Here is a 24,551-nt window from a genome sequence, read left to right as displayed (position 1 = left end):
TGTGTGTCTGTGTGTGTCCAGAGAGCTGCAAGAAGAAAGCAAGGTGCTGGAGCTGAAATCAACCAAGCTAATATATCTCTGCCATTCTACAGAAAATATATATATCCTTTAACCTGATGCGATACTGTTTGAAGGTGTTAAGTCTCTTGGAAGTTTGAAGGAACATTTTAAGGAGTTATTTACTGTTGCAATATTTTCTGAGTTATATCTGAAGTAAGGGGTGTTAAGAGATCCAATGTTTATTTAAGATGTTAAGTTGAGTTCATGGAATAAACGGTGTTTTGTGTTTAAAGACCCACGTGTCCATAATTGAAATACCACACCTAGGGAACAAGCCGTATGCTAAGAAAAGTAACAAATCCATTAAAGGGAGAGTTGGTTGAACTCCATGATACATTTTGGGGTTCTGAAAACGCCTCGCCCATAACACAGTGCAGAAGGACGCCATTCAGCCCATCGAGTCTGCACCAGCCCTTGGAAAGAGCACCCTACTTAAGCCTACATATCCACCCTATCCCAGTAACCCCACCTAACCTTTTGAACACTAAGAGGCAATTTAGCATGGCCAATCCACCGAACCTGCACTTCTTTGGACGGTGGGTGAAAACTGGAGCACCGGGAGGAAACCCACGCAGACACGGGGAGAAAGTGTAAACTCCACACAGACAGTAACCAGAGGCCGGAATTGCATTTGTGAAAGCACTTATCTCCTACATGTTTATAAACATTGTGGTTAGCTTCACAGCAGGGTACTTTTAAAAATTTGTTCACAGGATGTGGGTGTCGCTGGTTAGCCCAGCATTTATTGCCTATCCCTAGTTGCCCTTCAGAAGGTGGTGGTGAGTTGCCTTCTTGAACCGTTGCAGTCCTTGAGGTATAGGCACACCCACAATGCTTTAAGGGAGGGAGTTCCAGGATGTTGCCCCAGCGACAATGAAGGAATGGTGATATATTTCCACGTCAGGGTGGAAACGAACTTCCAGGTGGTGGGATTCCCAGGTATCTGCTGCTCTTGTCCTTCTAGATGGTATTGGTCGAGGATTTGGAAGGTGCTGTCTCAGGAACCTTGGTGAGTTACTACAGTTCTTCTTGTAGATGGTACACACGGCTGTCACTGTTTGTCAGTGGTGGAGGGTTTAAATGTTTGTGGAAGGAGGAGCAAACAAGGGGCTGCTTTGTCCAGGATGGTGTTGAGCTTCTTGAGTGTTTTAATAATAATAATAATAATCTTTATTAGTGTCACAGATAGTGTTACATTACACTGCAATAAAGTTACTACGAAAATCCCCTAGTCACCAAACTATGGCACATATTCGGGTACACTGAGGGAGAATTCAGACTGTCCAATTCACCCAACAAGCACACCTTTTGAGACTTGTGGAAGGAAATAATAATAATCTCTATTGTCACAAGTAGGCTTACATTAACACTGCAATGAAGTTACTGTGAAAATCCCCGAGTCGCCACATTCTGGCGCCTGTTCGGGTACACGGAGGTTGAATTCAGAATGTCCAAATACCTAACAGTACGTCTTTCAGGACTTGTGGGAGGAAACTGGAGCACCCGGAGGAAATCTACGCAGACACTGGGAGAACGTGCAGACTCCACACAGACAGTGACCCAAGCTGGGAATCAACCCGGATCCCTGGTGCTGTGAAGCAACAGTTTAACCACTGTGCTACCATGTGATTAGAGCTGCACTCATCCAGGCAAGTGGAGAATATTCCGTTGCAGTCTTGACTTGTACCTTGTAAATAGTGCACAGGCTTTGGGGGGGTCAGGAGGTGAGTTACTCACCATAGGATTCCTAGCTTTTGACCTGCCCTGGTAGCCATAGTATTAATATGGCTAGTCCAGTTTAGTTTCTGATCAATGGTAAACCCCAGGATGTTGATTATAATAATATAATAATCTTTATTGTCACAATTAGGGTACTTTAACACTGCAATGAAGTTACTCTGAAAAGCCTCAAGTCGCCACATTCCGGGTGCCTGTTCGGGTACACAGAGGGTGAACTCAGAATATCCAGCTCACCTAACACCAATTCATTCGGGACTTGTGGGAGGAAACCGGAGCACCCGGAGGAAACCCACGCAGACACAGGGAGATTGTGCAGACTCCACACAAATAGTGACCCAAGCTGGGAATTGAACCTGGGACCCTGGAGCTGTGAAGCAACAGTGCTACCCACTGTGCTACCGTGCCTCCGGTGGGGGATTCATTTATGATAGTGTCATTGAATGTCAAGGGGCGGTGGTCAGATCCTCTTGTAGGAGATGATCATTGCCTGCCACTTGTGTGGTGCGAATGTAACTTGCCCCTTGTCAACCCAAGCCTGGATATTGTCCAGGTCTTGCTGCATTTGGACATGGACTGCTTCATTATCTGATGAGTCGCAAATGGTGCAGAACATTGTGCAGTCATCGCAAACATCCCCACTTCTGACCTTATGATGGAAGGGAGGTCATTGATGAAGCAGCTGAATGTGGTTGGGCCGAGGACACTACCCTGAGGAATTCCTGCAGTGATGTTCTGGAGCTGAGATGATTGACCTCAAACCACCATAACCATCATCCTTTGTGCCAGGTATGACTCCAGCCAGCAGAGTGTTTTACCCGATTCCCATTGACCCCAGTTTAGCTAGGGCTCCTTGATGCCATACTCGGTCAAATGCTGCTTGATATCAAGGGCAGTCAATCTCACCTCACCTCTGGCATTCAGCTCTTTCGTCCATGTTTGAATCAAGGCTGTAATGAGGTCAGAAGCTGAGTGACCCTGGCGGAACTCAAACAGAGCGTCCGTGAGCCGGTTATTGCTGAGTAAGTGCCGCTTTATAGCACTGTTGATGGCTCCTTCCATAATTTTGCTGATGATGGAGAGTAGACTGATAGGGCGGGAATTGGCTGGGTTGGATTTGTCTTGTTTCTTGTGTACAGGACACACCTGGGCAATTTTCCACATTGCCGGGTAGATGCCAGTGTTGTAGCCGTACTGGAACAGCTTGGCTAGGGGTGCGGCCAGTTCTGGAGCACAAGTCTTCAGTACTATTGCTGGGATATTGTCAGGACCCATAACCTTGATAGTATCAAGTGCCTGCATTCGTTTCTTGATATCACATGGAATGAATCATATTGGCTGAAGACTGACATCTGTGATGCTGGGGACCTCCGGAGGAGACCGAGATGGATCATCCACTCGGCACTTCTGGCTGAAGATTCTTGCGAATGAATGCCTCAGCCTTGTCTTTTGCACATATGCGCTGGACTCCTCCATCATTGAGGATGGGGATATTTCCGGAGCCTCCTCCTCCAGTGAGTCGTTTAATTGTCCACCACCATTCATGGCTGGATGTGGCAAGTCTACAGAGCTTAGATCATTGTGGAATCACTCAGCTCTGTCTATTACTTGCTGCTTATGCTGTTTGGCACACAAGTAGTCCTGTGTTGTAGCTTCACCAGGATGTTGCTCCTGTTATGCTCTCATACACTCTTCATTGAACCAGGGTTGATCCCCTGGCTTGGTAGTAATGGTAGAGTGGGGGATATGCTGGGCCATGAGGTTGCAGATTGTGGTTGAATATAATTCTGCTGCTGTTGATGGCTCACAATGCCTCATGGATACCCAGTCTTATGTTGCTAGATCTGTTCAAAGTCTATCCCATTTAGCAGGGTGGTAGTGTCACACAAGACGAGATTTTGTCTCCATAAGGACTGTGCAGTGGTCACTTCTACCGATACTGACATGGACAGGTGCATCTGCAGCAGGCAGATAGGTGAGGATGAGGTTAAGTATGTTTTCCCTCGTGTTGGTTCCCTCACCAGCTGCAGATCCAGTCTAGCAGCTATGTTCTTTACGACCCGGCCAGCTCGGTCTGTGGTGGTATTACCAAGTCACACTTGGTAGTGGACATTGAAATCCCCCACCCAGAGCATAATCTGCGCCTTTGCCACCCTCAGTGTTTCCTCCAAGTTGTGTTCATTATGGAGGAGCACTGATCCATCAGCTGATGGTGGCCAGTATGTGGTAATCAGCCATGGGGTTTCCTTGCCCATGTTTAACCTGAAGCCAGTAGACTTCATGTGGTCCAGAGTCGATGTTGAGGACTCCCAGGACAACTCCCTCCTGAATGTATACCACTGTGCCGCCACCTCTGCTGGGTCTGTCCTGCCGGTGAGACAGGACATACCCAGGAATAGTCATAGTGGTGTCTGGGACATTGTAAGGTATGACTCTGTGAGTATGACTATGTCAGGCTGTTGCTTTACTCGTCTGTGAGACAGCTCTCACAACCTTGACACAAGCCCCCAGATGTTAGTAAGGAGGACTTTGCAGGGTCGGCAGGGCTGGGTTTGTTGTTATGATTCCCGGTGCCTGGTTCGATACTGCATGGTCAGTCTGGTTTCATTACTTTTGTCGCGGTTAAATATAACTCTGTTTTTGTAGCGGTTAAATATAACTGAGTGGCTTGCTCAGCCATTTCAGAGGGCATTAAGAGTCAACCACACTGCTATGGGTCTGGAGTCACATGTAGACCAGACGAAGTAAGGCCAAGTAAGGATGGCAGTTTTCTTTCCCTAAACGACATTAGTGATCCTGATGGTTTTTTCCAAGAATCGACAATGATTTTCACGGTCAGCATTAGACTTGTAATTCCAGATATGTTATTGAGTTTAAATTTCATCACCTACCATGGTGGGATTCGAACCCGGATCCCCAGATCATTATCCTGGGTCTCTGGATTACTAGTCTAGCGACAATACCACTGTGCACAGCCTCCCCCTTGAGAAGCATTCAAGCGTAAAGGAAGATGACAATAAACAATCCAGACACCTAGCTGTCTGGAAGCTATTAGCCTACTAAATGCCTCTTTGAAAGCCTCATACATCAAAGGATTTGACGGGGTTGAAAGTCTTGTGATGTGTTTTGGCTTTCTATAAAGTAACAGCTGCTGCTTTCTACACTTCTGTCTGAGGCAGCAGGTGTAAGGGACAGGTAAGTAAAACAGCAGTGATTTTTCACTGTTTCTGCCTGGATTGCTGTTTAGCTTCCACACATGGGTGACTGATGGGGGGTTCCTGATATTGGGGGGTGTCTGATCGAGGATCTCTGATAATGGGGGCTCTGATATGGGGGTGGGGGGTGGGTCGGGGTCTCTTATAGGGTATCTCTGAAATGGTGGGGTCTCTGATATGGTGGTCTGATGGGAGGGTCGGGGTGGTGTGTGGGATGGGCCGGATCTCTATTGTGGGAGGAGAGAGGGGCCCTTGATGGACTTTAGGGGCACATACATTACATACTTTCCCCATAGACCCACCACAAGGTCCACCGTGTCAGCGACATACTTAAAAATACTTGCACCGATCCACACCCGTGTGACTCCTGGCCGAGAGGGCCAGAGCATTACGCGGGAGTGGAGAATTGGGTTTCCAGTCTATTAATTGGATGCAAATGGGTTCAAATTACCCATTGGCATCCTCCTACTGGCACGGGACGTTAGCTCGCTGCTGTCGCTGGCGGGGGATCAGAACATCAGAACCGGATCGGCACCATTTTCTGCCTGCGAGCAATTCTCTGCCTCATCTGGAACTCCGCTGCCTCCGCTGGGCGTCGGAGAACCCACCCCAATATGTGGATGGAATGCATTTGCATCCAATTAATAGACTGGAAGCCCAATTCTCCACTCCCGCGTAATATTGTTCAAGTAACTGTAAAAGATCCTTTGGCGCTATTTTTAAAAACAATTTCCTCCCTTAACTCGCATCGCCAAAAACACAGGCGTCTGGTCATTGAATTTTTCTTTTGTGAGTCCATGGCTATGTACAAATCTGCTGTTGTATTTTATAATGCACTTCAAAATGAATGCTTTGCTTGAAAAGTGCTTTGCAACATCCTGAGGACATGACAAAGTGCCACCTAAATGCATGCTCTTTCTTGTATTAACATCAAAGCTTGTTGCGCATTCTCACATTCCAGAGATAATCCGAGTCAACTGTCAGTGCCCTGCATCACCTTAAAGAAAATGTTTTGCTTGTAAGGCTCTTTCTGTAATTCAACACACTGGACCTGCAGGCAGTGTAAGCTGAGATATTGCTGGCTCACAATCTGTGTGATTTTCCACCATGAATGGACAGAACATTTCAGGCTTCAAGCCTGTAATTTTGCAACATGCACTCCCTCTGAGCACTATTCTTTGCTGGCAGTGTCCGGTCACATGATCAGCTCTGTAAACTATACATGTAGTTTACTTGCAGTGCTGGAGTGAACTTAAATTTGTGATGCGATCTGTGCCTAAGAACAATTTCCAAGCTGGCAGAGGATGTGCAGTTAATTGGTGTTCCACTCAGGAGTATCAAGTATAATCCTGCCCTCATTGAGTTCCTGACTTCAACTATCTCGCTGCAAGGATCCAGATACAAAACTAAATTAGAAAACCCATCACCTCAGACCACCTCCAAGCAATAGAGGGTTCTGATGGAAAGTTCCACGTTAACCTTTCTGTCTTTCAACTCCTGACCAGCAGCATACTTGCAGCATATTTTGTTTTTAATTCAGATGTCTATCATCAAGTTATCTTTAACCACTAAACATGTCTTTTTTTAATGTTCTCAATAGGTTATATATGCGCTAAATACCAAAGGCGATGAGCATGAGGCTGCCCTGCAGGCTATTAAGGAAGCTCACCGGGAGGAGATCCAGAATATCATTGCTGAGACACGAGGGAAGATTTTACAATACAAAAACAGAATGGAGGAAGAGATGGACATGCGGCACCAAATTCAATCCCTCGAAAATACCCTGCAGAAGAGCAAGAAACATAAGGAAGATGTCTTCTCCGACTTTGAGGTTTACAAGCAGCAGGTGGAGGAACGAGAAAAGAACGTGGAGAGAGAACATGCAGAAAAAATAATGGCGCTGTCCAGGGAGATGCTGGACATCAAGAAGGAGTTTGAAAGCAATCTCCAACACTTCATGGAGGTTCAACGCAGGTTGGAACAGGATAAACAGTCAGCAATAACAGAGATTGTGAAAGTAAACCAAGAGTCAGAAAACCTTCAGGAAAAATGCAAAGTACTGAAGGGCTATTTCGATGAAAAAATCAAGTTGGAGGAAAAGCACAAACTGGATTTTCAAAGTTTGAACCAAGAGTTGGAAATCCTAAAAGCTGAGAAAAAGAGACTCACTGCAGATTTTGAGAGAAAAGTCAGCAAGCTGCAGGTCTCGCATCAAAAGGAACTAGAAACTTTGAAGAAGACTCTACAGCAATCGGTGACTGAAACACTAAAACAGTGGCAAATAGAACAAAAGAAGAGTCTTCAGGCTCAGGAGGTAACCTTACAACTAAAACTAAAGAAATTGGAGAGCGAAATGGAAGTCAAATGTCAAATGATGAACGAGTTTAAAAACCAATGTCAGAAACTGCAGGAACTACTAAATACCGCAGAGTTCAGAATCCAGGTGAGAATGCAATGACAAAATAATTGTTGAAACTAACTGGTCTTGCACACAATCTCCAGCAGTATTGTCATTCACTATTGGCCAAATTAATATATTTTGTTTTATATTTTGAATGCTTGCATCATAAGGTGAAATGTTTGCTACAATTTCAAAGTACTAAAATATATTCTGTGGATTTTTGGGGCGAGTATCTTTAACACCATTTGTGCAACTCCCTCGTCCGTCATCCATCCCATCCCCCTGCTCTACTCTTCGCCATTCTCCATCAATGTTAGAAAAGCCTTCAGTCACCAGGCTCATATTCTTTGGAATTCCCTCCCGAAAGCCTTTCCCTCTTTGCTCCTCTTTGCTCTTAAAGACATTGGCAAAATCCATGTTTTCAACCAAGATTTTAGTCACACCTCTCTTTCCTTACTTGTCTCCGCATGTATTTTCCTTATGCCTATCTGTGAAAACACCTCAGGATGTTTATATTTCATAGTTAAAGAAACCATATTACTGCAAGTTGTTAGACCATAAGACATAGGAGCAGAATTAGGCCTTTCGGCCTATCGACTCTGCTCCGCCATTCAATCATGGTTGATATGTTTCTCATCCCTATCCTCCTGCCTGCTCCCCATAACCCCTGATCCCCTTATTGATCAAGAACCTATCTATCTCTGTCTTAAAGTCACTCAGTGATTTGACCTCCACAGCTTTCTGCGACAAAGAGTTCCACAGATTCACCACCCTCTGGCTGAAGAAATTCCTCCTCATTATCCCTTCAGTCTGAAGCTGTGCCCTCGGGTTCTACTTTTTCCTACTAGTGGAAACATCCTCTCCACATCCCTCTATCTAGGCCTCTCAGTTTCCTGTAAGTTTCAATAAAATCCCCCCTCATCCTTCCAAACTTATATCAAGTAAAGACCCAGAATCCTCAATCGCTCATCATATGACAAGCTGTTCATTCCAGGGATCATTCTTGTGAACCTCCTCTGGACCCTTTCCAAGGTCAGCACATCCTTCCTCAGATACGCAGCCTAAAATTGCTCATAATACTCCAAATGGGGTCTGACCAGAGCCTTGTACAGCCTCAGAAGTACATCCCTATTCTTATATTCTAGCCCTCTCAATATGAATGCTAACATTGCATATGCCTTCCTAACTGCCGACTGAACCTGCACATTAATCTTAGGAGTTCTCCTAAGTCCCTTTGTGCTTCTGATTTTCTAAGCCTTTTTTCATTTAGAAAATAGTCTACGCCTCCATTCTTCCTTCCAAAGTGCATAACCGTACACTTTTCCAAATTGTATTCTATCTGCCACTTCTTTGCCAATTCTTCTAGTCTATCCAAGTTCTTCTGCAGCCCCCCCCCCCCCCCCCCCCCCACCCTCCTGCTTCCTCAATACTACCTGTCCCTCTGTATATCTTTGTATCATCTGCAAACTTAGCAACAGTGCCCTCAGTTCATTCTTCCAAACCTTAATGTATATTGTGAAAGGTTGCGGTCCCTACACTGAGCCCTGAGGCACACGAGGCACACCACTAGTCACTGGCTGCCATCTTGAACAAGACCCCTTTATCCCCCACTTTCTGCCTTCTGCCAATCAGCCAATCCTCTATCCATGCCAGTACCTTACCCTTAACACCATGGGCTCCTCTATTTAACAGCCTCTATTGTGGTTTCTCAACTTTATTACAGTACTGTGGAAGACATTAATCTTTGCCATTTTAAAAAATCATTTTGATCTTATGGCCTGTAAACATTGCTCTGACCTTTTTAAAATATATTTTCTTATTGTCACATGTGAAGCTTTTCCTCGCCTTTTCTTAACCTGTTCCAGAAGGTTGCGAGTCATCTGATGTATCGTTCCAAATGTGCCTTGTTACAATTCTGGACCAGACCCCAAATGTTTGGTGCAACCTGGTTAGGGACCAGTAACATTTTGACGAAGTTTGAGATTTAAGGCATTTGATAAGAGAATAAAGCCACACGACATGAGTCGTTGAAGCAAAAATAAACTTTACATACAAGGTCAGAAAGATAAAACAGCTTACAATATTTGCCTTATACTCTAACATTCAGGGTTAATATGAGATAACTATGAATTAACAGACGAACTGTGGTCGAACACATCACACTACACAATAAATGGCAGATGCAACTGAGATAAACCCACCCAGACATCAGTAAACACTGTCAGTCAACCAATCTCACTGAAACTCTAGCTCTCTAACGAGAGATTCCACACTTCACCTTTGAAGATGTTGCCTTAGAATATCCTCCAAAAGTCACTCAAAATCAGACATCCCAACAGCAGTCCACCATGCAGGGTCTCACTTTCATTCCTGAGACCCTGGCCGGGATTCTCCAATCCCACGCCAGGTCGGAGAATCGGGGGGGGGGGCACGCGAATCCTGCCACGCTGCTCCGATGCCGGGCCGCCGATTCTCCGGTCGCACTGGCGCGGTCATTGCACCACCGGTCGGGGGCCGTTAAAAGCGGCCCCCATGGTGATTCCCCGTGCTCGACGGGCCGAGTGCCCCCCGAGTTCCGCCGGCGTGATTTACATATGGTCATATCCGGCGGGACCTCGGCGTACTGTTTGAGGGGGCCATCCTGGTGGGGAGCACGGGGAGCCGACTCCAGGGGTTGGCCTCATGGTAGCCAGGCCCGCGATCGGGGGCAACCGATCAGCGGGTGGGCTCATTCCGGGGACGGGCCTATGCTCCTCCACGCTGGGCCCCTGTAGGGCTCCGCCATGTTGCCCAGGTGTCGGCGCGGAGACAGCCCTGGCGTGCATGCGCGGACCTGCGTTGGCTGTGGCGCGCCAGCTTTCGGTGCCGGACCAGCGCATAGCACTCCGGCGCCATTCTAGCCCCCTAGGAAGGGGTGAATGCCTGGGCCTGGAGGCCCATTGATGCTGGCGTTGCTCGCGCCAATTTTGACGCCGGCGTCAACACTTGGCCGGGATTTCGGAGAATCCCGGCCCCTGTTCCCCTGGATTCCTGAGTCTGCACTCAAGCACCAACTCACAAGCACAACTTCAGCTCTTCAGCTGAGCCAAGAAGAATACTACTGCTCCAAACGGGTACCTTTGTCCCAACAGCCCGCAGCATGGAGTAACCAATCTTCAGCTGCTGCATTCTTAGATCTTCAGGACTTGTCCTGAGCCCCGATTACTTAAAATCTGCCAATCAGAGGCCTTTTTCTACTTGGAGCCTCTTTCTTTGTTCCCCTCTTTCATTCTCAGTACCTAGGATCTCTCCTTACCGTCACTTCCTATTCCCTGCCAATGATTCCTATTTTGGAAGTTCTCCCAATCTCCTCTCTCCTGTCCTCTGCCTGGGACTCTTCTTGATTGTGGCGTTCTGCTTCTGGTCACATGATTGGAGTTTTGTGCAATTTTCATTTTGTGCAGGCACCCTGGACCCATGTCCCTGGCCCGAAGAACTTAAAATGCTGTACTATGCATGTGCTGCAAATTCCCAGACTGTGCATGTGTGGAAATGCCCGGGCCTTGGCAGGATTCAGAGTTCCCAATGTCTGCCCAATGATAAGATAAGTCGGGTCTCATAACAGCCTACATCACATTCTTACATGGACTATAAGGCTGTTTGTCAACTGGCATTCCAACCTTGGGTGTGCACCACAGCTAAGCCTAATTAGGTTCTCACCTGGCATCCACACATTTTCCAGCAAGTGTCACTGTGTCAGGATCCAGTAGAAAACCTGGCTGATGTGTGTTCATCAGCTCAGTGGCACTGTGGCCAATTGTAATGTGGTAAACCACGTTATTGTGTTCATTATATTATATTCACTGTGCGTGTTGTACATGCCTGGGCTTGTCCAGGCTGGCTCCACCTGTGGCTCCTCCCCTTGGGGCTTCTGTATAAAAGTGGCAAGTCTCCCCCTCGGGACCCAGTTCGGGTCCAGAGGCAAGAGGCTTGCTGTTTTGTTTAGTGCATTGAAGCCTCAGTTACGTTTATCACTCGTCGTATATTATTGATGGTGTATCAATTTAATACACAAAACAGCAAGCCTGAGGTGGAGGATCGAGCTATCCACCCCAGCTATGACATCTTGTCTTGGCCCGGGAAGCTCAATGAGCCCCCAGATGCCCTATCCCGCGGTACATGTGCCAGCGCACAAGTAGACCGTCTCAGGGCCCTCCACAACGACCTCTGTCACCCGGAGGTCACCCGCTTTTTCCACTTTATCAAGGCTCGCAACCTGCCCTACTCCATCGAGGAGGTCAGGTCCGTGACCAGGGACTGGCAGGTCTGCGCGGAGTGCAAACCACTTCTATCGGCCAGACAGAGCACATCTGGTAAAGGCCTCCCGCCCTTTTGAGCGCCTCAGCATGGTCTTCAAAGGGCCCCTCCCCTCCACTGACCGTAACGTGTACTTCTTCAACATCATTGACGAGTACTCCAGATTCCCCTTCGCCATCCCCTGCTCTGACATGACCTCTGCCTCCGTTATCAAGGCCCTGCACAGCCTTTTCACCCTGTTCAGGCTCTCCGCCTACATCCACAGTGATCGGGGCTCCTCCTTGATGAGCGACGAGTTGCGTTAGTCCCTGCTCAGCAAAGGCATCGCCTCCAGCAGGACGACCAGCGAGAACCCACGGGGAAACGGGCAGGTGGAGAGGGAGAACGCAACAGTCTGGAAGGCCGTCCTCCTGGCTCTACAGTCGAAAGGTCTCCCAGTCTCCCGCTGGCAGGAGGTCCTCCCCAATGCGCTCCACTCCATCCGGTCACTTCTATGTACAGTCACTAACCAGACTCCTCATGAGCGTATGTTTGCCTTCCCCAGGATGTCCCCCTCCGGGGTCCCGCTTCTATCCTGGCCCACAGTCCGTTCTTCAACGCAAGGAGCCATAAAACCGACCCCGTCATCGAGAAGGTCCTGCTGCTCCATGCGAACCCTCAATGTGCCTACGTGATGCACCAGGACGGGCGGCAGGACACGGTGTCCCTTCGGGATTTGGCTCCTGCAGGCACCCCGGCGACAATCACCAGCACACCCCACACTACACTGTCTCCCCCCACCTCCGCCCACCTCCCTCATGAACTGACTCCCGCAGCCCCACCGAGGACAAGCACCACCACCCCAGCCCATACACCGCCCCTCCCTTTCGCCGACTCAACATCTGGGTGAAGAAAATGACAACACGCTCCCGGACGCGCAGATCTCGACGCCGGCGCCAACACCACAGCCGGGACTGAGGCGGTCACAGCGGAAGGTCAAGGCCCCCGATAGACTTGACCTTTAACACCACTTCACACCCGCCGGACTTTTTTTAAACAGGGGGTGAATGTGGTAAACCACATTATTGTGTTCATTGTATTATATTCACTGTGCTGTGTTGTACATGCCTGGGCTTGTCCAGGCTGGCTCCGCCTGTGGCTCCTCCCCTCGGGGCTTCTGTATAAAAGTGGCAAGTCTCCGCCTTTGGGCCCAGAGGCAGGAGGCTTGCTGTTTAGTGTATTAAAGCCTCAGTTACGTTTATCACTCATCGTCTATTATTGATGGTGTATCATGTAGAATCGCTGCTTGCCTTCAATTCTGCAGAGAATCAGGATCAAACCGAGGAATCTTTCCAGTTTCTGTGACTAACTATTTTACAAGCATTGAGTGTGACCCAGAAGATCCAGAAATGCATCATTATCAATTGCCATCTCATCTGCTTCACAGACACAAGATCGTTTTCGGTAATAGCGGCTTTATTTAGAACTTGTAGCTGTAAATGATGAGCAACGGCTCTGTCCATAATATTGCAATCCCAAAAAATAATGAATTGAAACCACTGAAAGGGGTTTATTTTCCTCATATTTTGTGCCAGTGCATAGATTTGCCTGGGTGGCGAACATGGAGGAAAATAAGACGGGGAGGATCATTCAAGTAGAATAATTGGAAAAAAATTGTTCAAGAAGGTTTGAATGATTGTAACTCAGTCCACCTTTTTTCCTACAACTAATTAAAAAACAGAAATTCATATAGGCTCTGTTACGAATGTGTGATTCTGCAAAATGTTCTTCAATGTGCTGGTTTCAAGGCAATTCTCATGATGTCTAAATATAATAAAAGCAAAATCTTTCCCAATATTCGAACCATGAACTCCTGTGATCAGCAGCCCCTCCCCACCATATGGGAGTTGTTACCTTTATCTGCCCCTATAACCTCTAATACTGTTATTATGACTGACCACATCTAGATGATGCATGAGGCAAACAAAGCCATGCTTATGTCTGTTTTCCATAACTTGCCTTTCCTGGAACAGATCGCTAGCCTGAAGCTAGAGATTATAGCTTGAGGGGCACCATTTTGCATCAATATAAGTTGAACAGGAAACTCCCCTGCTCTTACAATCTGAGAAGGCATCCTCGCATGAGGTTGGCAGGTTTGGCCATCTCTCATGGCCACCTGAAGTGGGATTCACACCCACGGCTTTGGCTCAGAGGCAAAGGCACAACCCACTGTGCCATAAGGCCTCCACTGTTACCAAGAGCTCATTTTTGAAGGGGTTAATTAACCTAAGGTTCTCTAATTTTGTTGGGAATCTGTTCTACATTTTACCTGTCTAAGGCAGAGTCAGGTAGAGAATTCTTCTCACCTCTGGTTTTCCTGTATTCAAGTTTTCCTTAAAGAGTAGGTGACAAATGAAGGAGAGACAAACTGCAGAATAAAACTGGAGAGTTTTTATATTTGTCCAAATCTACAAACTTTGATACTGAGCAACCTGTATCCTTACTGCACAATGCTGTTCTAGGGCAGAATCTTCTCTTGTTAGAAGATTTTTGCGTGTTGGGACTGCGCCTGTGGTGTCCAAGTCACATCCAGCTCCACGATCTTCCCAGAGGTGGCCAATTAACAGCTTGTCTCCTGGATCCTCATCCAATCATTGGAACGGCTGTGCAACAAGAGGACCTATCAGAGCACACAACGGCTGTGGGCAGCTTGCAACCCCACCACAAGAGGTGGGCTCTACTGATGTGCGTGGGGGATCAAGAGGGCATCTCAGGTGGAGGCGCCTGCTGAAGATTTATTAAATTATTAAAAGTAAGTGTGGCCACAGCTGCCAGGCCTTCAGTATGAAGGGGAAACTGCTTCATAAGACGGGCTCTGGCCGCAGCTGTGACCCTCCAGCACCCAAGGCTCGGTGGGGTGGAGAATTAAATTTAGTGTTGATGGCCCCTGCTAAACGTGTGACCAGGTTTCTGCCTCCACTCATCTACTGGGCTCAACTTCAGCAAGTAGCCTGTCCACTGCTGAGAACATGCTGGCAGTGTCACCAATTTTCCCCTTAAGTAGGTACTTTATTGATAATAATTAGCAACCCCCTGCTGCAGGCAGGCAACTGATGTCGGTCAGATCCCACCTCCAACAACATCGGGAAGTCACCCCGACATGAGATTTTCTAATTTTACTTCCAGTCCCACCTCTAAATCCTTCTCTTGGGTCTGTGAAGATTCCACCCATAATCAGCACACATCATTGTGGTTTAAACCTACAGGATACAAAGGCTTAAATTGCATTGACCAAATGTAAGCCTTCTAAATTTTAATTTTAAAATGTTTAAATACTGATTTAACTAGATTTAAAGAAGGAAAAATTGCTTTAAGGGCTAATAAAGACAATGTTACCTTACTACTGGATCTGGTCAGTTTCATACTGTCTATTGATATCATGTTCCAAACATAAGTTTTTTATCATGCATTTTAGGATTTGGAGAAACAACTTCAAAAGGCAGATAAGAAATTGACAACATCAAATGCAAAACTACAAAAGATGGAAGATGAAGCTGAGCTCTTGAGAGAGAGACTTTTGGAGCAGGAAGTTGAAATACTCCATAAATCAGGTATGAAAACATTGTCAGTTACATTGAGAGCAGATCGAGAAGACGGTTTGAACAGACTTTTAGGCCTTGATACAAATTGCATTGACTAAATTTGATACTCTCCCACCAACAAGTTTGAAGACAGATTTAAATCCAGTAGGCAGTCTCCACACCACTTAGCTACCCTCCTCTTCCCCCACCGCAATTACAACAGCAGAGGAGGTGGCATTGGAATTCAGGCCCTTAAATAGGCAATTAAACACATTCTCCCCGTGTTTGCGTGGGTTTTGCCCCCACAACCCAAAGATGTGCAGGGTAGGTGGATTGGCCACGCTAAATTGCCCTTAATTGGAAAAAATGAATTGGGTACTCTTAAAAAAAAAAAATTTTTTTTAAATAGGCAATTAATGTCCACACCAGGGCCTCATCTTGCTGCCACCAACATTTAGCCAGTGGTGGGAAAGGCCCAGGCCAAGCAGCCAGATCGTCAGGTTTTTTTAGGCAAGCTGGTGGTTGTCCCTCTGAAGTTGCCCGCTAGGCCCGTCAGAAGCCTCCCCACAATGTGTAACCTCTCTCATGGCCTCACAAACCCTGACCCCGACCATTTCACAGACTACCAAACACTTGGAAAGTTTTGACCCATCATAGCTCACTTACTCAATACTGAGTGAATTAGCAAGGCTGCTGTAAAGCACCCCTCCCTGTTCCTGATAAAAATGAAAAGCGATACATGGCAGAACTGGCAGCCTTCCACTTGCAACTGCAAAACTACAAACTTCTAACTGGTTTATTTAACAAGTCAGAGCCGATAAGAATAGGCTTACTTCCAACACTGCTGGGGAGGGACTGGCCCAAATTGTATACCATCCTCAATCTAACTGACGAACAAAGGAAACAGACAATAGAGATTTTTAATGCCTTGAATGTACATTTTGAACCCCAAATGAACGTCACTTATGAATACCAGAGCCAACGTGCAAATGAGCTCATTGAATAGTAAGTGACTGAAGTAACACAGCTTGCAGAATCATGTGAATTCAGACAGCCAAAAGATGATTTGATTAAAGACCAAAAAGTCTTAGACATTTGATACCCCTCAGTGAGAGAGGATCTACTGAAAGAGGAGAAACTTACAGTCAGGAAAGTGATAGATGTGTGTAACAATGCAGAGCTTGTAAATCATCAATTGGAACACATGAATGACAGAGCAGACCAGGAGATACTTTATGCTGAGAGACATTCCAGGTCGAAAGAACAATTACAGACAAACAGCAGGATGCAAATACTGCAGAGAACACCATATAAGGATGAAGCACGATCAAATTGGCTGGAGACGAAGTTGAATTCAAACTGAGGCTTTATTAGTATCTGAAGTGTGGCGTCCTACAGCAGCTGACGAAATGGCTGCGAGCTGAAGGCCACACATATTTATAACCCGGCTCCTGGGCGGAGCTAGCCTGCAGGGGCCCAGGTGAACCTGTGCAGGTGGTTTACACAGTGGTAAACACAGTGGTTTACCACAAAGGAAAAGAAGGATTGCCCAGTGATGCACTATCAATTAAGACGAGAGTAGAGAGTAATCGAGGCTTTATTACGCAGAGATGTGGAGCCTCCCGCAGCTGCTGCAGAAATGGCTGCAGCTCAGAGAGCCCACACATTTATACGCCGCCTACTGGGCGGAGCCAGCAGGCAGGAATCTACCTCCGTACCTGTAGTACAGGGTGTGGTAGTATGCATTAGGGGTCATGTGGGACTGTGAAGCCGTGATGTCATTGGCTGACAGATCCCGGGTCCTGGTTGGCTGTTGATCTCTAGCTCCGCCCTGAAGGCGGAGTATAAGAACCAGGAATTCTCCCCGCAGCTCCAGTCTGTTGCTGAACTGCGGGGAACGAGTCACGCTTAATAAAGCCTCATCGACTTCACCTCTATTCGTCTCTCGGGAGTCTTTGTGCGCTACAATTTATTAAGCGTGCTTAAAGGACTATGGAGCTCAGGATCATCCCGGAATGCCTGAGGATCAGCCCCCACGCAGTGAACTCAGCAGCAGTTTTTAAACACTGGCAGACTTGTTTCGAAGCCTACCTCCGAACGGCCCCCGGCCGGGTCACAGAAGACCAGAAACTACAGGTCCTGCACTCGAGGGTAAGCCCGGAAATTTACCCTCTCATGGAAGACGCAGAGGATTTCCAGACGGCGTTCGCAGCACTAAAGAGCATCTATGTTCGCCCAGTGAACCAGATCTACGCACGCTACCAACTCGCAACGAGACGGCAAAGTCCCGGAGAATCGCTAGACGAATTCTACGCCACGCTGCTAATTTTGGGACGGGCCTGCAGCTGCCCGCCGGTAAACGCGATTGAACACACGGACATGTTAATTCGCGATGCGTTTGTGGCAGGTATGAACTCTCCCCAAATCCGCCAAAGACTTTTAGAAAAAGAGTCGCTAGGACTCTCAGAGGCACGGGCCCTTGCAGCCTCACTAGATGTGGCCGCGCGAAACGCCCGCACCTACGGCCCCAACCGCGCGGCAGCCCCTTGGGCTCCGTGGACCCCCGTTGCGACAACCCCCCCCCCCCCCCCCCCCCCACAGGCTTGCGCGGTTCAGACGCCAAGTCGTCCCGGGGGGGCCCGCTGCTATTTCTGCGGCCCGGCGAAACACCCCCGGCAGCGCTGCCCGGCCCGCGCAGCGATTTGCAAGAGCTGCGGGAAAAAGGGCCATTTCGCGGCTGTGTGCCGGTCCCGGGGGGTCGCCGCTGTCTCCGGAGAAGAAGGAGTCCTGCGCGTTCCAAACGCTCCCAACCCCCCCAGCGCCCCATGTGCGACCCGCAGGCGCCGCCATTTTGGGTCCCGGCCACCATGAGGGGAGGAGGGGCGCCGCCATCTTGGGACCCCCCAGCCCTGCGCGACGCATGGGGGCAGCCATTTTGTCCACCGCCGCCGCCATCTTGTGACCCCCCCAGCCATGTGCGATGCATGGGGCGGCCATTTTGTTCACCCCCGCCGCCATCTTGGACGGCAACAATGGACCCCAGCATCGACGGCTCCACGGGGTTGGAGGAAGACGCTGAAGCACTACGACCACGTCTGGCCTCAATGACGCTGGACCAAGCACGGCCCCGGACGCTGCAGACGACGACAACAACGGTGCTGATCAACGGACACGAGACACCATGCCTGGTCGACTCCGGGAGCACAGAAAGCTTCATCCACCCCGACACAGTAAGACGCTGTTTTTTGACCATCCGTCCCAGTGCGCAAAAGATTTCCCTAGCTGCAGGATCCCACTCCGTACAGATCAAAGGCTTCTGCATAGTGACCCTAACGGTGCAAGGGAGGGAGTTTAAAAACTACAGGCTCTACGTCCTTCCCCAACTCTGCGCACCCACATTACTGGGATTAGACTTCCAGGGCCTAACTTTCCAATTCGGCGGCCCAATACCCCCACTCACTATCTGCGGCCTCGCAACCCTCAAGGTTGAGCCCCCATCCTTGTTTGCAAACCTCACCCCAGATTGCAAACCCGTCGCCACTAGGAGCAGACGGTACAGCGCCCAGGACCGGACATTTATTCGGTCCGAAGTCCAGCGGCTACTGAAGGAAGGCATAATCCAGGCCAGCAATAGTCCCTGGAGAGCACAGGTGGTAGTAGTAAAGACAGGGGAGAAGCAAAGGATGGTCATAGACTATAGCCAGACCATCAACAGGTACACACAGCTAGATGCGTACCCTCTCCCCCGCATATCCGACATGGTCAATCGGATTGCCCAATATAAGGTCTTCTCCACCGTGGACCTCAAGTCCGCCTACCATCAGCTCCCCATCCGCCCAAGTGACCGCAAGTACACCGCCTTCGAGGCAGACGGGCGATTATACCACTTCCTAAGGGTCCCATTTGGCGTCACAAACGGGGTCTCGGTCTTCCAACGGGAGATGGACCGAATGGTTGATCAACACGGGTTGCAGGCCACTTTCCCGTATCTCGACAACGTAACCATCTGCGGCCACGATCAGCAGGACCACGACGCAAATCTCCAAAAATTCCTCCAGACCGCTAAAGCCTTGAACCTCACATACAACGAGGACAAGTGCGTTTTTAGCACAAACCGGCTAGCCATCTTGGGATATGTAGTGCGCAATGGGATAATAGGCCCCGACCCCGAACGTATGCGCCCCCTCATGGAATTTCCCCTCCCTCACTGCTCAAAAGCCCTAAAACGCTGCCTGGGGTTCTTTTCATACTACGCCCAGTGGATCCCCCAGTACGCAGACAAGGCCCGCCCCCTAATACAGACCACGACCTTCCCTCTGTCGACAGAGGCTTGCCAGGCCTTCAGCCGCATCAAAGCGGATATCGCAAAGGCCACGATGCGCGCCATCGACGAGTCCCTCCCCTTCCAGGTCGAGAGCGACGCCTCCGATGTAGCTCTAGCGGCCACCCTTAACCAAGCGGGCAGACCCGTGGCCTTTTTCTCCCGAACCCTCCGCGCCTCAGAAATCCGCCACTCCTCAGTGGAAAAGGAAGCCCAAGCCATAGTGGAAGCTGTGCGACATTGGAGGCATTACCTGACCGGCAGGAGATTCACTCTTCTCACTGACCAACGGTCGGTAGCTTTCATGTTCGATAATGCACAGCGGGGCAAAATTAAAAATGACAAGATCTTAAGGTGGAGGATCGAGCTCTCCACCTTCAACTATGAGATCTTGTACCGTCCCGGAAAGCTGAACGAGCCGTCCGATGCCCTATCCCGCGGCACGTGCCAACGCACAAATTAACCGTCTCCAAACCCTCCACGAGGACCTCTGCTACCCGGGGGTCACTCGGTTCTACCATTTTATAAAGTCCCGCAACCTCCCCTACTCCGTGGAGGAGGTCCGTACAGTCACAAGGAACTGCCACATCTGCGCAGAGTGCAAACCGCACTTTTTCAGGCCGGATAGTGCGCACCTGATCAAGGCTTCCCGTCCCTTTGAATGCCTCAGTCTGGATTTCAAAGGGCCCCTCCCCTCCACCGACCGCAACACATACTTCCTGAACGTGGTGGACGAGTACTCCCGTTTCCCCTTCGCCATCCCCTGCCCTGACATGACAGCGGCCACAGTCATTAAAGCCCTTAGCACCATATTCACACTGTTCGGTTGCCCCGCATACGTCCATAGCGACAGGGGGTCCTTCATGAGTGACGAGCTGCGCCAGTTCCTGCTCAGCAAGGGTATAGCCTCGAGTAGGACGACCAGTTACAACCCCCGGGGGAACGGGCAAGTAGAGAGGGAGAACGGCACGGTCTGGAAGACCGTCCTACTGGCCCTACGGTCCAGGGATCTCCCAGTTTCACGGTGGCAGGAGGTCCTCCCGGACGCCCTCCACTCCATCCGGTCACTACTGTGTACCACCACTAACCAAACGCCTCATGAGCGCCTCCTTGTCTTCCCCAGGAAGTCCTCCTCTGGAACGTCGCTGCCGACCTGGCTGGCGGCCCCAGGACCCATCTTGCTCCGGAAACATGTGCGGGCGCACAAGTCGGACCCGTTGGTCGAGAGGGTTCACCTTCTCCACGCGAACCCGCAGTACGCCTACGTGGAGTACCCCGACGGCCGACAGGACATGGTCTCCCTGCGAGATCTGGCGCCCGCCAGCAACACACCCACCCCCTCGACACCAATCACCCCCTCCCTGCCACCGGCGCACCCCGCAACAGCCCCCTTCCCGGGAGGATCGGTCCTCCTCCCAGGTCCGACCAGAAGTGAAGCTGAAGCAGAAACCGTAAAGCTCCCGGAGGCGACAACACTGGAACAAGCACCACCACCACCGGGGCAGAGGCGATCGACAAGGACGACCAGACCGCCCGCCCGACTTGTGGCATCGGCGTAACACTAGAATGTTGTGGACTTTAACGAGAATGTTTTTTTTTTCCTTTTCCCTTTTACGAATACTGTAAATAGTTTAAAACAAAAAACCCTGTACATAGCCCAGTGTAGGGCACTGTAATGACATGCAAAAGTTTTTTTCCTCCCAGGACCAGCCTTGTAAACCGCTACCACCATGCGAAGCACCACCCCGCCGGGTTCATTTTAACAAGGGGTGAATGTGGTAGTATGCATTAGGGGTCATGTGGGACTGTGAAGCCGTGATGTCATTGGCTGACAGATCCCGGGTCCTGGTTGGCTGTTGATCTCTAGCTCCGCCCTGAAGGCGGAGTATAAGAACCAGGAATTCTCCCCGCAGCTCCAGTCTGTTGCTGAACTGCGGGGAACGAGTCACGCTTAATAAAGCCTCATCGACTTCACCTCTATTCGTCTCTCGGGAGTCTATGTGCGCTACACAGGGGCCTTACCGTCATACCCTCGTATGCAGTATATACAATACAACAGTGGTGACTACCATATTCACCCCCTGTTAAAAAAGAGTCCAGCAGGGGTGGTGGAAAACTATTTACATACAGGTTATTTAAAATTTAAGAAAGAGGTTACAAATTTAGACGATCGGGCGCCTTGATCCGTCGTTACGAGTGCCGCAGTTCTGGTGGCGATTCAGGCGTTGGTTCGGTCGTCAGTGACTCCGGGAGTGTGTCGACCTCATCTTCATCCCCGGGTGGGACCAAGGGGAGGACGGATCGTCCTGCAGCGGGGGCTGTGGTGGGGTGCGCCAGGGGGAGGGAGGGTGGCGCCGGGGGAGGGGGGTGTGGGGGCCCAGCCGGCGCCAGGTCCCTGAGGGAGACTGTGTCTTGGCGGTCGTCGGGGTACACTACGTAGACATACTGCGGGTTCGCGTGGAGTAGCTGTACCCTCTCAACCAAAGGGTCCGCCTTGTGGAACCGCACATGCTTGCGGAGGAGAATGGGTCCTGGAGCTGCCAGCCATGTTGGGAGCGAAACCCCGGAGGTGGACTTCCTAGGGAAGGCAAAGAGACGTTCATGGGGAGCTTCGTTAGTCGCAGTGCACAGGAGCGACCGAATGGGGGCTGTTTAGCACAGGGCTAAATCGCTGGCTTTGAAAGCAGACCAGGGCAGGCCAGCAGCATGGTTCAATTCCCGTAACAGCCTCCCCGAGCAGGCGCCGGAATGTGGCGACTAGGGGCTTTTCACAGTAACTTTATTTGAAGCCTACTTGTGACAATAAGCGATTTTCATTCATTTCATTTTCATGAAGTGAAGGGCGTCGGGGAGGACCTCCTGCCAGCGGGAGGCCGGGAGATTCCTGGACCGTAGGGCCAGCTGGACGGCCTTCCAGACCGTCCCATTCTCCCCATTTCCCCGGGGGTTGTAGCTGGTCGTCCTGCTCGAGGCAATGCCCCGTTGAGCATGTACTGGCGCAGCTCATCGCTCATAAATAAGGATCCCCGGTCGCTGTGGATGTAGGCAGGGAAACCGAACAGAGCGAAGATTGTGTTGAGGGCTTTGATGACGGTGGCAAACGTCATATCAGGGCATGGGATGGCGATGGGGAATCTTGAATATTCGTCGACCACATTAAGAAAGTACGTGTTGCGGTCAGTGGAGGGGCGGGGCCCTTTGAAGTCCACGCTGAGGCGTTCAAAGGGGCGGGAGGCCTTCACCAGGCACGCATGGTCTGGCCGGTAGAAGTGCGGTTTACATTCCGCGCAGACCTGACGGTCTCTTGTGACAGCCCCTGACTTCCTCGATGGAGTAGGACAGATTACGGGCCTTAATGAAGTGATAAAAGCGGGTGATCCCTGGGTGACCGAGATCGTTGTGCAGGGTCCGGAGTCGGTCCACTTGTGCGCTAGCACATGTACCTCGGGATAGGGCATCGGGGGGCTCATTGAGCTTACCGGGGCGATACAAAATCTCGTAATTGTAGGTGGAGAGCTCGATCCTCCACCTCAAGATCTTATCATTTTTGATCTTACCCCGCTGTGTGTTGTTAAACATGAAGGCAACCGACCGTTGGTCAGTGAGGAGAGTGAATCTCCTACTGGCCAGGTAATGCCTCCAATGCCGCACAGCTTCCACGATAGCTTGGGCCTCCTTTTCGACACAGGAGTGCCGAATTTCGGATGCATGGAGGGTGCAGGAAAAGAATGCCACGGGCCTGCCTGCCTGGTTGAGGGTGGTGGCCAGAACGACGTCTGATGCATCGCTCTCGACTTGGAAGGGGAGCGTTTCGTCGACCGCGTGCATCGTGGCCTTGGCGATGTCGGCCTTGATACGGTTGAAGGTCTGGTGAGCCTCGGCCGTCGGGAAAAACTGTGGAGTGGATGAGTGGGCTGGCCTTGTCCGCATAGTTAGGGACCCACTGGACGTAGTACGAGAAGAACCCCAGGCATCGTTTGAGGGCCTTGGGGGAGTGGGGAAGGGGGAGATCCATGAGGGGGCGCATGCAATCGGGGCCGGGCCCTAGAACTCCGTTCTGAACCACATAGCTGAGGATGGCTAATCGGTTCGTGCTGAACACGCACTTCTCCTTGTTGTAGGTTAGGTTGAGGAGTTTGGCGGCGTGGAGGAATTTGGAAAGGTTAGCGTCGTGGTCCTGCTGGTCGTGGCTGCAGATCCTGACGTTATCCAGTACGGGAAAGTGGCCCGCAGTCCGTACCGGTCAACCATTCGGTCCATCTCCTGTTGGAAGACCGAGACCCCGTTAGTGACGCCGAAGGGAACCCTAAGGAAGTGGTAAAGGCGGCCGTCCGCTTCAAACGCGGTGTATTGGCGGTCCGCCTTGCGAATGGGCAGCAGATTTCAGGTCCACTGTCAAGAAGACCCGGTACTGTGCAATCTGATTGACCATATCAGATATGCGTGGGAGGGGGTACGCGTCGAGCTGTGTGTAGCGATTTGGGTCTGACTGTAGTCAATGACCATCCTGTTTTTCTCCCCAGTTTTCACCACTACCACTTGGGCTCTCCAGGGGCTGTTGCTGGCCTCGATAATACCTTCCCGCAGCAGCCGCTGGACCTCAGACCTGATGAAGGTCCTGTCCTGGGCACTGTACCGTCTGCTCCTAGTGGCGACGGGTTTGCAATCCAGAGTGAGGTTCGCATACAGGGAAGGTGGGTCGACCTTAAGGGTCGTGAGGCCGCAGACAGTAAGGGGTGGTAGGGGCCCGCCAAATTTCAGGGTTAGGCTCTGGAGGTTGCACTGGAAGTCCAGGCCGAGTAGCAAGGCAGCGCAGAGGTTGGGGAGGACGTAGAGCCGGAAGCCGCTGAACTCTATGCCCTGGATGGTGAGGGTGGTGGTGCAATACCCCCGGATCACCACGGACTGGGATCCGGAGGCCAGGGAAATTCTCTGGTTGATGGGGTGTACTGTGAGGGAGC

General features: G+C 50.1%; 1 protein-coding gene across 5 annotated transcripts in view; it reads left to right on the top strand.

Moving 5' to 3' along the window:
• Positions 1 to 24,551, top strand: part of LOC140408776 (protein FAM184B-like) — a 496,156-nt gene that overhangs the window by 273,187 nt on the left and 198,418 nt on the right. For all 5 annotated transcript variants that reach the window (XM_072496452.1, XM_072496448.1, XM_072496447.1 and 2 more), the window contains exons 2-3: positions 6,613 to 7,455; positions 15,164 to 15,299. In XM_072496452.1, coding sequence (XP_072352553.1) covers positions 6,613 to 7,455; positions 15,164 to 15,299 — 979 coding nt within the window. The remainder of the gene's footprint in view (positions 1 to 6,612; positions 7,456 to 15,163; positions 15,300 to 24,551) is intronic.

The sequence above is a fragment of the Scyliorhinus torazame genome, chromosome 3 (assembly GCF_047496885.1).
Source record: "Scyliorhinus torazame isolate Kashiwa2021f chromosome 3, sScyTor2.1, whole genome shotgun sequence".
NCBI lineage: Eukaryota > Metazoa > Chordata > Chondrichthyes > Carcharhiniformes > Scyliorhinidae > Scyliorhinus > Scyliorhinus torazame.
This window is presented reverse-complemented; position numbering and strand designations above follow the sequence as displayed.